Consider the following 13,363-nt stretch of genomic DNA (forward strand, 5'->3'; position numbering starts at 1 on the left):
AGGGCCTCCTTGATGGGAGGAAGGTAAACAGTCTTTGGCTGGGATGTGAGGTATCTTTGAAGATACTGCGAGCCCGCCGCAGACACCGTATATGCTACAGGTCAGCAATAGTTGGCAGCGAGATGGTAGTGATGTACTTAGCAGTTTTCACCACCCATTGCAGGGCCTTCCTGTCAGCTAGGGAGCAGTTGCCATATCACACCGTAATGCAGTTTGTCAATATGCTCTCAACAGTGCAGCAGTAAATGTTCAACAGAATCTGAGGAGACAGGCACGCTTTCTTCAGCTTCATCAGAAAGTAAAGTTGTTGTTGCATATTTTAACCAGACTGAAAGTGTTTATTGTCCCAGAAAGGTTCTCGGAGATATGGATTTTCAGGAATTGGAAGCTGGAAACACACTTCACCTCAGCTCTATTTATTTAGATGTTTAGGTTTCCGGTAATCTATAACGAGCTCTTTAGTCTTATTGGTGTTGAGATTAAGGTTATTGTCAACACATCATGTTGTCAGGTGCTGGACCTCCTCTCTGTAGGCTGACTTGTCATTGTCACTGATCAGTCCTATAACCGTGGTGTCATCTATGAATTTTATGATTGAGTTGGAGCCATATAAAGCGATGCAGTCATTGGTGAAGAGAGAGTAGAGGAGTGGGCTGAGTACACAGCCCTGTGGAATGCCGATATTCAGGACCAGGGTAGAGGAGGTGTAGTTGTTTAGCCTGACAGGCTGGGGTCTGTTGGTTAGAAAGTTCAGTGTCCAATTACAAAGAGAGGTGCTGATCCCTAAGTTGCTAAGTTTAGTTACCAGATTGGAGGGGATATGCTAAAATCAACAAATAACATTCTGACGTAGGAGCTATTCAGGTGTGTCAGGGTAGAGTGAAGAGCCAAGGATATGGCATCCTCTGTTGACCTATTGGGATGATAGGCAAACTGGTAGGGATTTTGTGTGGGAGATAGACTGGATTTTAGGTGAGCCAGAACCAGTCTCTCAAAGCACTTGTTGATGATAGGGGTGAGTGGAACAGGACAATAGTCACTCAGTCTCCGTGGAGAGGATAGTTGAGGCAACATGACAATTGTTGTGGACTTAAGACATGCCGGGATAACAGCCTGGGCCAAAGACAGATTGAAGATGTTACTGAAGACTTCAGAAAGTTGCCCAACACTGGCCTTAAGCACATGTCCAGGTATGCCATCAGGACCAGCAGCCTAGCATGCATTCATTTTGCTCAGTGTAGATTGTACAGCAGAGGTGATAAGTTTGAGGGGAGGTTGGTTACAAGTGTTTTATTCTCCTGGTCAAAATGAGCATAAAAGTAGTTTAGCTTGTCAGGTAGGGAGACATTGTATTTATCGCCCTGTATTCTGTGATGGTCTGAATGCCTTGTCACATACATCTGGGGTCAGTGTTTTTGAAATGATCCCCAATTTGTTGTTTGTATTTCTGTTTGGCTCTCCTGATGCCCTTTTAGAGGTTGGCCTTGGGTGTGATGTTGCTCTCAGTGTCACCAGATCTGAAAGTGGAATCGCAAGCTTTCAGCTGGAGTCTACCCTCTCTATTCATCCAAGGCTTTTAGTTAGGGAAGGTCTTAATCTGTATGCCTTTCAATGTCCACTTCTGAGTCCTGTGTGGCATTAGAGGCAAACAAGCTCCAGTCTGTGTGCTAAAACTTCTGCTGTAAAGCAGAGTCTGCCTCTTCAGGCCAGACTTTCACCGTCCCGTGAAGGTGTCACGCATTTGATAAGTGGTTTGTATTTAGGGAAGAGGAGCAGGAAGAGGTAATCTGGTTGTCCAAGGTGGGGAGGCAGAAACACCTTGTAGGCTTCAGCAATGTTTGAATATACGTAGTCTAAGATTCTGTCTTCTCAAGTGGGGCAGGAGATGTTTTGATGAAACTTGGGGAACATTATTAATGGAGAAATCTTCCTTGTATTTCTCCACACTGTGAATAATACCAAAGGAGACACAAAAGTTCTTTAGTTCTTTAATTAAACAAAACAAATAATAAGGACAATATAAATATTGTCAATATAAAGGGCAAAAAAGGATGAACACAAAAACTCTGATGACCCTTCAGATCTGTCCTTACTGGGTGCTGCCCACTTTCTCAGTGTTACGTTTAAGACAGTGTTCGTTGCCTAGATTACGTTTAAATTTCTTTTTTATGGCTTTTTTGTTCAGTTTTTATTCATTAATTACACTCGTTTCTGTTTATATTGTTATTTATATGTATTTAAGTAATTATGTATTCCATATTCATTTTATTTGTATATTAATAGGTTTCTGTGTCAGTAATCTTGTACTCTCGTACAAGAACACATTACCTCATCGCTAAAGAACTGCCCCTCTGCCTATAAAGGCTGGCCGGGAATGTGAGTTCCTTGTAGTTCATTTGTGTATGCTTTGGTGCAGTAAAGATTTTTTTTGTGAGCTTTGCCATTCTTCCAATTTCCTTGTTTTTTTTAAATTTCCCTTGTCTTGGATTTCATCCATCCATCCATGCATTATCCAACCCGCTATATCCTAACTACAGGGTCACGGGGTCTGCTGGAGCCAATCCCAGCCAACACAGGATGGAAGGCAGGAAGCAAACCCCGAGCAGGGCGCCAGCCCACCGCAGGGCACACACCCACACACAAGCACACACCAGGGACAATTCAGAATCGCCAATGCACCTAACCTGCATGTCTTTGGACTGGGGGAGGAAACCCACGCAGACATGGGGAGAACATGCAAACTCCACACAGGGAGGACCCGGGAAGCAAACCCGGGTCTCCTAACTGCGAGGCAGCAGCGCTACTACTGCGTCACCGTGCCGCCCTCTTTGAATTTCATTTATTATATTATTGCAATGGGATGTTTGTCTTTTGCCTTTCTTATATTCTTGAATACTTTTTCATTTTTCTTAAAGTTTGTTAATGAAATGCTTTTTTATTAGAGATTCTTTCTTTTGCCCTTTATTGTACCAACCAGGTGTTGATGGTAATCCCCTCCCTTGTGGGGCATTTTGGATATTTTTGGGACCCAACTATTTTTTTTTTTGCATTTTTTGAAGCAAAGCTCCTCTCAGGCTGTCTTGGAGTGAACCTTAGCTGGGCAGACTAGTTAGTATTCTGGTCTGCTTTGTGTCTCAATTTCGAAGGCCTCACATCCATCCATCCATTATCCAGCCCGCTACATCCTAACTACAGGGTCACGGGGGTCTTCTGGAGCCAATCCCAGCCAACACAGGGCGCAAGGCAGGAAACAAACCCCGGGCAGGGTGCCAGCCCACCACAGAAGGCCTCACACCATTGCTATTTTTGTGTGCTGTGAATTACAACACTCAGAAGGGACGGTTCACTTTCCTGCCCACCTCACAAGTACTACTCGCTTCTCACTTCCCATGACTCTTGCTTTCTCCCACACATATTAGTGAATGTACATTCCAAATTCTTCTCATCAGTAAAATGACTAAAAAGTAGAACCTTCTTGCATGCTTTAGACAATGATCACGTTTCATATATTTACCTTGTCTTTTGACTGACTGTAAAAAATGTGAGCAATCTTACTTTTAACCATTAAATACATTAAAAAACAAACCAGTAGCTTAATAAAAATCTAGCACACTTCCAGCAAATGCCTGTTATCTGGTCACATTATGTTTTCCTGTGTGCAAAGCATAGTAAGAATTTATTTGTAGGATTTACTGGATGACAGATTAGCACAGAGCCTCATCTGGCGTCTGGACCTCGTCAGGATAAAATAAAGTGTGCCTAGAGCTACTACTGTGCCTTTACTGTGTTTCGGGTTGTATTCATTGGTAGCATTTTAATCCTACCATGTGGGCTGATTACTAGCATCTAAACCTTTAATGAATTCCCTTACTACGGGCATGCATATACTGGTACTGTGAGTGCTGTTCAGAGTGGAGGCAGAACCTCTGCGTTTTTCCCAGTTGATTCTGGGGTTCATCAGTGATGTGTTCTTGCTCCCACTCTGTTCAATGCTTGCATGGACTGGGTGTTGGATAGGGTTGTGGGGTCATGCAGATGTGGGGCATCTGTTGGTGAAGAGAGATTCACTGATGTTGACTTTGTTGACGATGCTATGATCTTCGCAGAGTCAATGAAGGCTCTGATTAGAGCCCTTGAGAGACTCAGTGAGGAGTCTGAGTGTTTGGGCTTGCGAGTGTTCTTGATAAAAAACAAGATCCAGGCCTTTAATATTCTCTTAGGCACAGCCATCAGCAGTGTCTGTCTGTGGAGATAGTGTAGACCTTGTCGAGAGGTCTACTTACCTCAGCAGCGATATTCATGTCTCTGGTGACTCTTCCTATAAAATCAGTAGACGGATTGGGAAACCTTGGGGCGTCATGAGGTCAATGGAAAGAGGTGTGTGGTGCTCCCGATATATTTGCAAAAAGATGAAGGTCTAAGTCTTTAGAGCGCTAGTGCTTCCTGTTTTGCTATATGGTTGCGAGACATGGACGCTATCCAATGACCACAGACTAAGACTGGTCTCTTCAGAGAATCCTTGGGTACTGCTGATTTGACTTTGTGTTGAACGAGCGGTTGCTCACCGAGTCCCAAATGAGGCACATTACCTGCATTGTGAGAGAGTGTTAGTTATGGCACTATGGTCATGTGGTGTGATTCCCAGAAGGTGATCCGGTTCATAGGATCATTTTTGAGGACCCAAGTGGCTGGATCAGGCCAAGGGGACACCCATATAACACCTGGCTGAGGCAGATCAGTGGTCATTTCTGGAGGGTTGAGACTGGACAGCATGTCTGCCTGGGGGTTGCCAACCAGGATTCTGAGCTGTTTCATCATGTGGTGGGTACAGCAACGCGCTGCACCAATGTATGCTCCCCTACCTGATCTGACCTAATACAGTTTCAAATTGAGATGTTTTGCCAGATCTAATGTAGCATCACATCCAAGTCCATAGCAGTTCTACCCACATCTCAATCCAGTTGGAACATGTCCTTCTCAGGGACTAATCTAGTCAGAATACCTCTTAGGCCAGTGTGATCAGAAATGGACTAGAAGGAAGAATAGAAAGGATTAAGTCCAAAACAAAGCATGCTTGCCACGTCCAGACCAGAGTGGTGATTTGGCTATACCTAATGCCTAAGTTAAAACCTTGTTCAATGAAATGTACTGTTCTGTGGCATGTAAATTACTTCTTTACGGTTCTAGCAATAATTAACATCTTTTTCATGTTATTTTTAGTTCCAGTTTATCAATCAACTAAAAATCAATTTGTATTCATTTTTGGTTTACATTTTATTCATTGAGTGTTATGCTTCGGTAAAGTTATTGACTGCGTTTGTTGCAGCTGTTTGTGGAGCAGATAGCAATATGGTGACATCATGGCTATTATAACTGACTTGCACTAAACATTATAATCATGAGAAAGAATTAGAAAGCAATTCATGAGCAAAAACAATGATGTTTCATGTATTGATTTTGGGAATATCCAGTCATTTGAAATTGTATTTCTGCCTTTACAATCTGATGTTCATCTGCTGAGGTCTTGTTTACTGATCCTTGCCTGAATACAGAAAACAAATTTAACTAACTTCTTACTATAATCTCTGCTGCTCACAATAAAATAAAACTGTGATTGACTGCTGTAATTTCATGGATGGCTCCTCGTGTTAATGATAGAAGCTGAGCCTGGCTCATTCCACCTTGTGGTTGCTTTCCTAATTTGCAATATTTGATAATAATACATTTTATTTATTTGTAGGCACCTTTCTAAACACTCAAGAAAGTTTTTTGCTACCTCAGTTGGCAACTGTAACTGGGTGTGGTATGAATCAGGGTAGCTGTGGGAATAAATGTGCCCTCAGAAGGACTTGCACCCCATTGAGGGTTGGTTCCTGCCTTACATCTAATGCCGCAGTTCTGCATTACCACAGTATTGTATTAAGTGCATTCGGTTAAGACATAGTGCTTAGTCTTACTACCTCATGAATCCAGCATCCTGGGGCTGAATCTCACACCTAGGCAATGTTTGTGTAGAGTTTATATAGCCAACCCATTTCTGTATGAGTCTTTCTCCAAATAGCCCTATATTCCAAAAATCTCTCTGTTAGTTTATCTAGTGATTCCTATGAGCTTGTGATTGAGTGGGCCCTATGATGGACTGGTGATCTGTTGCTGGTTCCTGCCATGTGCCCCATACTGCCCAGATAGGCTCTAGCCTCTCATGACTCTTAATTAGATAAAGCTAGGCTGAGAACATATCAGGCTATGTTCAATAAATGCATTGATGGAGAATTCTGTCCTAAAATTCAATTTCTTTCTTAGCTCTTATCACATTTATATTACTTCAGTGAGTTACAAATACATGGCAGCCCCTTCTGAAACCAAGTATACAGTCTGTGTAATTTCTTGTAACTTAATGTTGTTGTTTAAATGTGGAGTTCTGTAGTTTAATCTTTCTTGGGAGTCTCAATCAATAGGACGTCAACTTCCTGCAGCTATTGGCTCTTAGCGACACTCTGTTCAAATAAGCATGTTTAGTAAATAAATGGATGGAATGTCTTCATCTGGTCCAGTTTAATATGATCAAATGTCAGCCATGTTTGGGCCACTCAGCATCCCCTCAAGGTTCTGTTTTTTCATTATAGTCCCATACAGTTTTCTCATTCAGCACACATCTATTTTTTATAATCCAAGTCGACTGATTTAAAGCCAGTACCCTCAAGATACATCTACTGCAGAGAACTGATGTTTTGTGGTACAGGAGGTGTGTGGATGGGAGTGATTTGTGATGGAATTAAATGTGTTCTTGTAATACATCCATGTGTGAGAACATTCTTTATCCAGATCTGCTGTCATGCTATATAAAAAAACCTGGGTGCAGTCTAAGAAAATAAAAACATCAACTGTCACTTGGTCCAAACAGCCACAGGCCCAGTGGGCTATGACAAATTCAGATCCATCAGATATTTAAAAATTCAGAGAAGAAGGAAAAAAAACAATGCTAACATTGGAAAAAAGAAAAATAATGAAGATTCCACTAAACAACACAGAAAACTACTAGGAATTTACCTTATAATGTGCTCAGTGATTAGCAAACCAAACGTCCCTAACAGATTAAATTGCTTCCTCTCATTTATCAAACAGGATAAAGGACAGTCTTGAAATTACACATATTCCCCTAGCATTTAGGAGAGATTCTAGTTTAAGAATGGAATGATGTGTTTGGTAATTAAAACAGCACTTCAGCCACCATACAGGAAAAGAAACAACATGACGTAACTCCAGTATGGAGCAATGTAAAAAAACAAAAGAAGGCAGCAAAAAACAAAGCAAGGGAAGCATTCTGTGCCCACCTACCTTGAGCCCTCCAGTGTCAGCTGCAGATCCTCTGTCTACTCCTGTAATGTAGATTCCTAGAGAATACTCCGCCCCACCCCGGATCATCAGACCAAGGGAGCGACCATTATCCAGAACCAGGTTCACCTGAAAAAAAGCAAAAAAAAGACAATTTATTTTTAAAATAAGTACTAAAATGACCTTTCATAACGATTCTGCAATAACCTGTCATTACTGGTCTGCAGCATTTACTATATGAGGACAAAAAAACCTTTAAAAGAGAGAACACATTTGCATCCTCTGTTCAAGCACATGGCGTGCAAGCAACTCCAAGTCCAGAGCTGTTATTTTAATCTAGATAGCCAATAATAAGGATTCTTGGGAACCCCTGATATTGTTGTAGTCTTGTTTTTCATTTATCTAGAGTTGTGAATCAACAACTTTTAAGTCGCTCCGTTTTTCAAGACCTCTAGTCTATATGGTAAGAAGACCCTTAACCTAAGACACTGTTTGAGGGTCTCTGTTCAAATGGGACTTATTCTGCGGTATGGACCAGTGAAGGTAAGGAGTAAATGATGTTTAAGCATTAATAATTTCTTTATTCTGTTGAGGTCAACAGCGATCATCAATACCTTACTCAAAAAATGGCAAATAAATTGTCTAGAACCACTTTAGGTTCTGATACACAAGAGGGCTATTGGTAATATAACTTAGACCATAAAAACTAAAGAAGATAATATTCAGGCTCACGTTTGCAATATTAGCACCATAGGTAAAATTATGTTGCAGTACAAGAGATTGGCTGTCCTGTTAACAATAAATGAATAAAAACAGACACACACAGATAGAATTCCATTCACGTACAATAAAAACATGTGCTAAAATGAAAGGTTTCATGAAAAACACAAAATAATAAAAATATAAATGAAAATAATAAATAAATTCTGAATCTAAGATATATTGAGAGGTATGATTGCTGCCGGAACAAAGCTATTTTTATATCTTTTTGTTCTGCTTTTGGGAACAGTAAACCTTTTTCCAGATGGAAGTTATTGAAATTCAGAATGTACGGGATGGGAGACATTTCTTAAGATAGAGCTTGTCATGCACTTTAACTGCCTAGAGTACAAAAACGGTCGGCTGAGTTGCAAGTCCCCAGTCAGCCTACTTGACCATTTAACAATTTGATCCATGTTTAAAGCAAACATACAGTAGATCCAAACCAAGATACCAGAGAAAAAGATAAAACAGATTCAATAAAAGCATGGCATTTTGAAAGAATAAATGCTGGTGTGTCTTTTTGCATACGGCTACATAATTTGCCTTAAATTTTTGTTTAGAATCAATTATTGTCTCCAAATATTTGTACAATTTCATATGCTCTACGATTTGATCATTAATACATACATCTTCATGATTACTACCATTTTTCCTAAAATAAATAATCACATCCTTAGTTTTAGATGTATATAACTGCAGATGGGACTGCTCACACCCCTCAACAAACTCCTGCACTATCAAGCTATGATCAGTGTCAGTTTGCTGGAGTAGACTCAGAATAACACAATCATCTGCATACTTTAAAATAATTCTGTTCTGTCATCTACTCTGACACATATTTGTATACAGGATAAACAGAAGGGAGGAAAGCACACATTCTTGTGGAGTGCCAGTTGAAGAGGACATCTGGTAGGACAAAGTGCCATTTACCCTTACTTTATGTGTCCTGTTTCCTAAAAAATTCAGTATCCGGCCCACAATGTTATCCCCCAAATTAAACTGTCCTAAAAGCCTTTTGATTTAAAGGTGTGGTTATGTTGTATTAAAAGACAGATGAAAAGATGACAAATAAAAGTCTAGTGTGCAATTCATTTACCCCCTAAATGTTTGAAGATAAAATTTAGCAGTGTAATGGTGGCATCTTCTACTCCTCCATTAGGCCTGTACACAAACTGCACAGGATCCAGTATATTGTGGGAGGTGGCCCGAACACAGACAGGCAGACACCGATGGTTCAAGCACCAACACACGTTTATTATACATTATTTATAATGACGCACACACAACCCAGTGCTCCAGCACTGATCACCCACAGTCCGGGCCTCTTAAGAATGCCTCTCTCTCTCTCTCCTGACCGCCTCCACTCCTCTCCTCTGAGCTCCGTCCTCTTCCACCTGACTACAGCCATCGAATCGGGGGAGGCGGCCCCTTTTATATTCACCCGGACTTGCTCCAGGTGCCTCCCAATGAACTTCTCCTGGCACTCCCTGGCTCTCCAGGCATTCAGGAGCCCCCTGGCGCTGACCATGGGCCCCTATAGGGTTGAGTTTCCATGCTCCGTTCCCGTGGTCCCCATAGCCACCAGAGCGGTTGCCCCCTTGTGGTCTGGAGGAGGTGTAATCTCTCCTTTGGTCCTTCCGGGTGTCCCGGCTGGGTACCGCCTCCTCGCCACAGTATCTTCAGTTTTCTTTGAGATTTCTGTCTTTATCAACTTCCAAATGATTTAATAAAGATTGATGGAAGGGCCACTGGCCTAAAATCATTTTGGGGGAGCTGATTTTGGGAACAGGGACTACTGTAGCATCCTTCCAGACCTTAGGTAAATGCTGTTTATATAAAGACTGATTAAAAAGGTAATGAAATGTAGGGCTTAGTTTTTGTTTTGCACAAAATTCAATAGTGCAGCTGCAAATGTTGTCTTTCCTAATCCTAAAGAGGAAAAAGCCCCTGCCACGTCTTTTTTTTCTGTTTTAAATTCCGACCATCTACCAAGTTCGCACTCAAATTTTGAACATCATTGCTAAAATCATGGGTGTGAAAACGGTTGTACAAATAAGTAAGAGCATTGGCAAGTTCTCTATCTGAATTAAACCCTTCCAATGTAATACAAGAATTATTTTTGTTCATGCTGTTCCACGCTGATCTAAGTTTATATGCAGTCATCATAGTTTCAAGCTTAGATTTCTAGTTTTGTTTTGCCTTTGAAATTTCTACTTTTAGCTCTTTTTTAGCTATTTGCAGATCAGGTGTTTTACCTTGTATAAAAAGCACCTTTTTTCTGTAAAGTCAGTTTAACAGATTTGGTCACCCATGTTTGTTATTTGGATATATTCTGAATTGCTTACAAGGGATGATCATGTCTCTACAAAAAGCAACATATGAGCATGCAACATTGGCAAGTTCATCCAAATCGTTCCCATAAGATTCTTTAAAAATGTCCCAGTCAGTGCAATCATAGCATTCCTGAAGACACACCATAAATTTATCAGACAAGACTAATATTTCTTATTTGTATCTTCTCTTGTTTTAAAACAGTTGTGGGGAGTAAAACACGCAGTTATGGTCTGATAAGCCCCGTGGAGGTAGTGGAAGGGTCTTGTATGCATCCTTTACTGACCCATAGCAAAATCTGACTGGACAGAATACATACTGGTGAAAGTTATATCGCATCTTATCAAGTAAAACATGATTGAAATCCCTCAATAAAAATATTGGCGCGTCAGGTGAAACTGAATAAAAGTTTTTGCACTGTGTTAGAAATTATGCTAGAAGCAGATACAACATTGGCTTTCGCAGGAATATAAACTACAGTTAAAAAGATTTGAGGAAACTCAAAAGGGCGTATGGGAACAGATAAAAATTCAATACCACATGTACAAATGCATTCTCTTATAATAACAGAGTTTCAATGTTGCTTTTTAAAAACTAACATAACCCACTGCCATGAGTTATTCCTGTCACTTCTGCCTTTCGAACCTGTTGTAGAGGCGCTCCAAACCCAGGGGTGTAGCACAGAATATAACAGTCTCTGTAATCCTTTTGAAACCAAATGTTCCCTTATAATTTGCCAACTTTATTCCTTAGGGACTGGACATTACTCATGATAATGGAAGGTAGAGGGAATCTGTGTAATCAGTTGTTTCCTTGTCTAACACCTCCTCATTTGCCCCATTTGCCCCATTTCCTCTTTTTGGTCTTTTTTCCTCGTCACATGTTTCATTAAAGTTCCTCAATAAAGAAACCAGTAAGTACAGAGTGATGTCTGTCAAACCGGCTACGTTCACAATGTTTAACTGCATTAGATAGCTCCTAGTATACCTTATCCAGTCTTGTCCAATTGCCATTATAAAACACATTGCTAGTTTTTTATATATATTGTAACAAAGGTGCTATATAGGCACCTGACCCGACACAGATGGACATGGAGGCACGTATAAAATAAAAAGTCTTTTATTTTTCTTCAGCTGGAGGGCACGTCTTCCCTGTGTCCCACAGCCACAACACAGTTCCAAAACACCAACACACCACACACTTGCTTCTCCTGCACCACCACTCCTCCCAGGCAACCTCATCCTCCTCCACCCGACTCTGGCCGCTGAGTGGTGGTTGGTGGCCCCTTTTATTGGGCACCCAGAAGTGCTCCAGGTGCTTGATTGCCGACATCCGGTTGCACTTCTGGGTGTGGCGAATCTAGTGCTCAGAAGGGTCCAGCAGCTCCTACTGCAGCACCCCATGGCGGCGCCTGTGGAACCCAACAGGGCTGCACAAAACTCGAACTCCCATGAAGCCCTGGGGGAGTCCAAGGCACCACTGCAACCCAGGGAGGCTGCCATCTAGTGTCCAGGGGGAGATGTTGTGTTTCCCATGCTTGCTCCCCTGGTACATATGCTGCAGGGGTGTCCTGACCGAGCACGGGCCCTGGCCATCCGTCACTATATATATATATATATATATATATATATATATATATATATATATATCTGTACATATTAATAAAAGGCAAAGCCCTCACTGACTCACTGACTCACTGACTGACTGACTGACTCATCACTAATTCTCGAACTTCCCGTGTAGGTGGAAGGCTGAAATTTGGCAGGCTCATTCCTTACAGCTTACTTACAAAAGTTAGGCAGGTTTCATTTCGAAATTCTACGCTTAATGGTCGTAACTGGAACATGTTTTTTGTCCATATACTCTAATGGAGGAGGCGGAGTCACGTATCGCGTCATCACGCCTCCTACGTAATCACGTGAACTAAAAACAAGGAAGAGATTTACAGCACGAGTCAAACGCGGGAACGAAGGTAAATGATGTTAATTTTTGAGTGTCTTTTAATACTGTGTAAGCATACATATTAACACGTGCAATTTAACGTGTGCATTTACGGGGTGATTTCTCAGGCTTAAAAGCTCGCCTTTTACTAAAAAGGTAAATGCAAAACTATTTTCAATCATTCTATGATCTGCTTCTCACAACTGAAGGCACCGTGGCTGATGTTACGTCACTTGCTGGCCAACCATAAGCGTTTCCTGGTAGGTAACCAGCCACTCACTTCACTCCCTTACGGGAATCGAACCTCTGAGGTTTTCTTTTGTTCTTAATTAAAATTTAAAAGCAATACTTCACCGCTGCTAAGCCCCTCTAGCGCTGACGTCCGAGGTTCGATTACCGTAAGCAAGTGCAGTGAGTGTGTACGCCTGATGAGCCAAGAACAAGGGGGAAAGACGTGTCGCGTACTCTTTGCATTATTTGACAGTAAACTATTTTCAACCATTCTATGATCTGCTTCTCACAACTGAAGGCACCGTGGCTGATGTTACCTCACTTGCTGACCAACCATAAGCGTTACCTGGTAGGTAATCAGCCACTCACTTCTCTCCCTTACGGGAATCGAACCTTGGACGTCAGCACTACAGGCAAAGCCCCTAAAATTGCGCCACGGCGTGTGGTTCGTTTATTTGACAACATGTAGATCGGGGTAATTACATTCCGCGCCATGGCGTGTGATTCGTTTATTTGACAACATGTAGATCGGGGTAATTACATTCACGGCATTCGTAGTCTGATTCACAATCTGATTGTATGGGTGGTTATCTACCAGGTAACGCTTATAGTTGGCCACCAAGTCAGGTCGAAGTGATCACTCAAGTGAAGGCAGCTTCACAAAAAAACAGATCCTTAACAAACTGTTATTAGTATATTTTCCCTCAATTTAAAAAGGTTTTGTTTTCTTCTTAATAAAAATTTAAAAGCGGTACTTCGCCGG

At 41.4% G+C, this 13,363-nt stretch overlaps 1 protein-coding gene across 2 annotated transcripts in view; it reads right to left on the reverse strand.

The window, feature by feature from the left end:
- Positions 1 to 13,363, reverse strand: part of whrna (whirlin a) — a 216,559-nt gene that overhangs the window by 148,802 nt on the left and 54,394 nt on the right. For both annotated transcript variants that reach the window (XM_051931531.1, XM_028810227.2), the window contains exon 3: positions 7,339 to 7,464. In XM_051931531.1, coding sequence (XP_051787491.1) covers positions 7,339 to 7,464 — 126 coding nt within the window. The remainder of the gene's footprint in view (positions 1 to 7,338; positions 7,465 to 13,363) is intronic.

This window comes from Erpetoichthys calabaricus, chromosome 9, assembly GCF_900747795.2.
Source record: "Erpetoichthys calabaricus chromosome 9, fErpCal1.3, whole genome shotgun sequence".
Taxonomy (NCBI): Eukaryota; Metazoa; Chordata; class Cladistia; order Polypteriformes; family Polypteridae; genus Erpetoichthys; species Erpetoichthys calabaricus.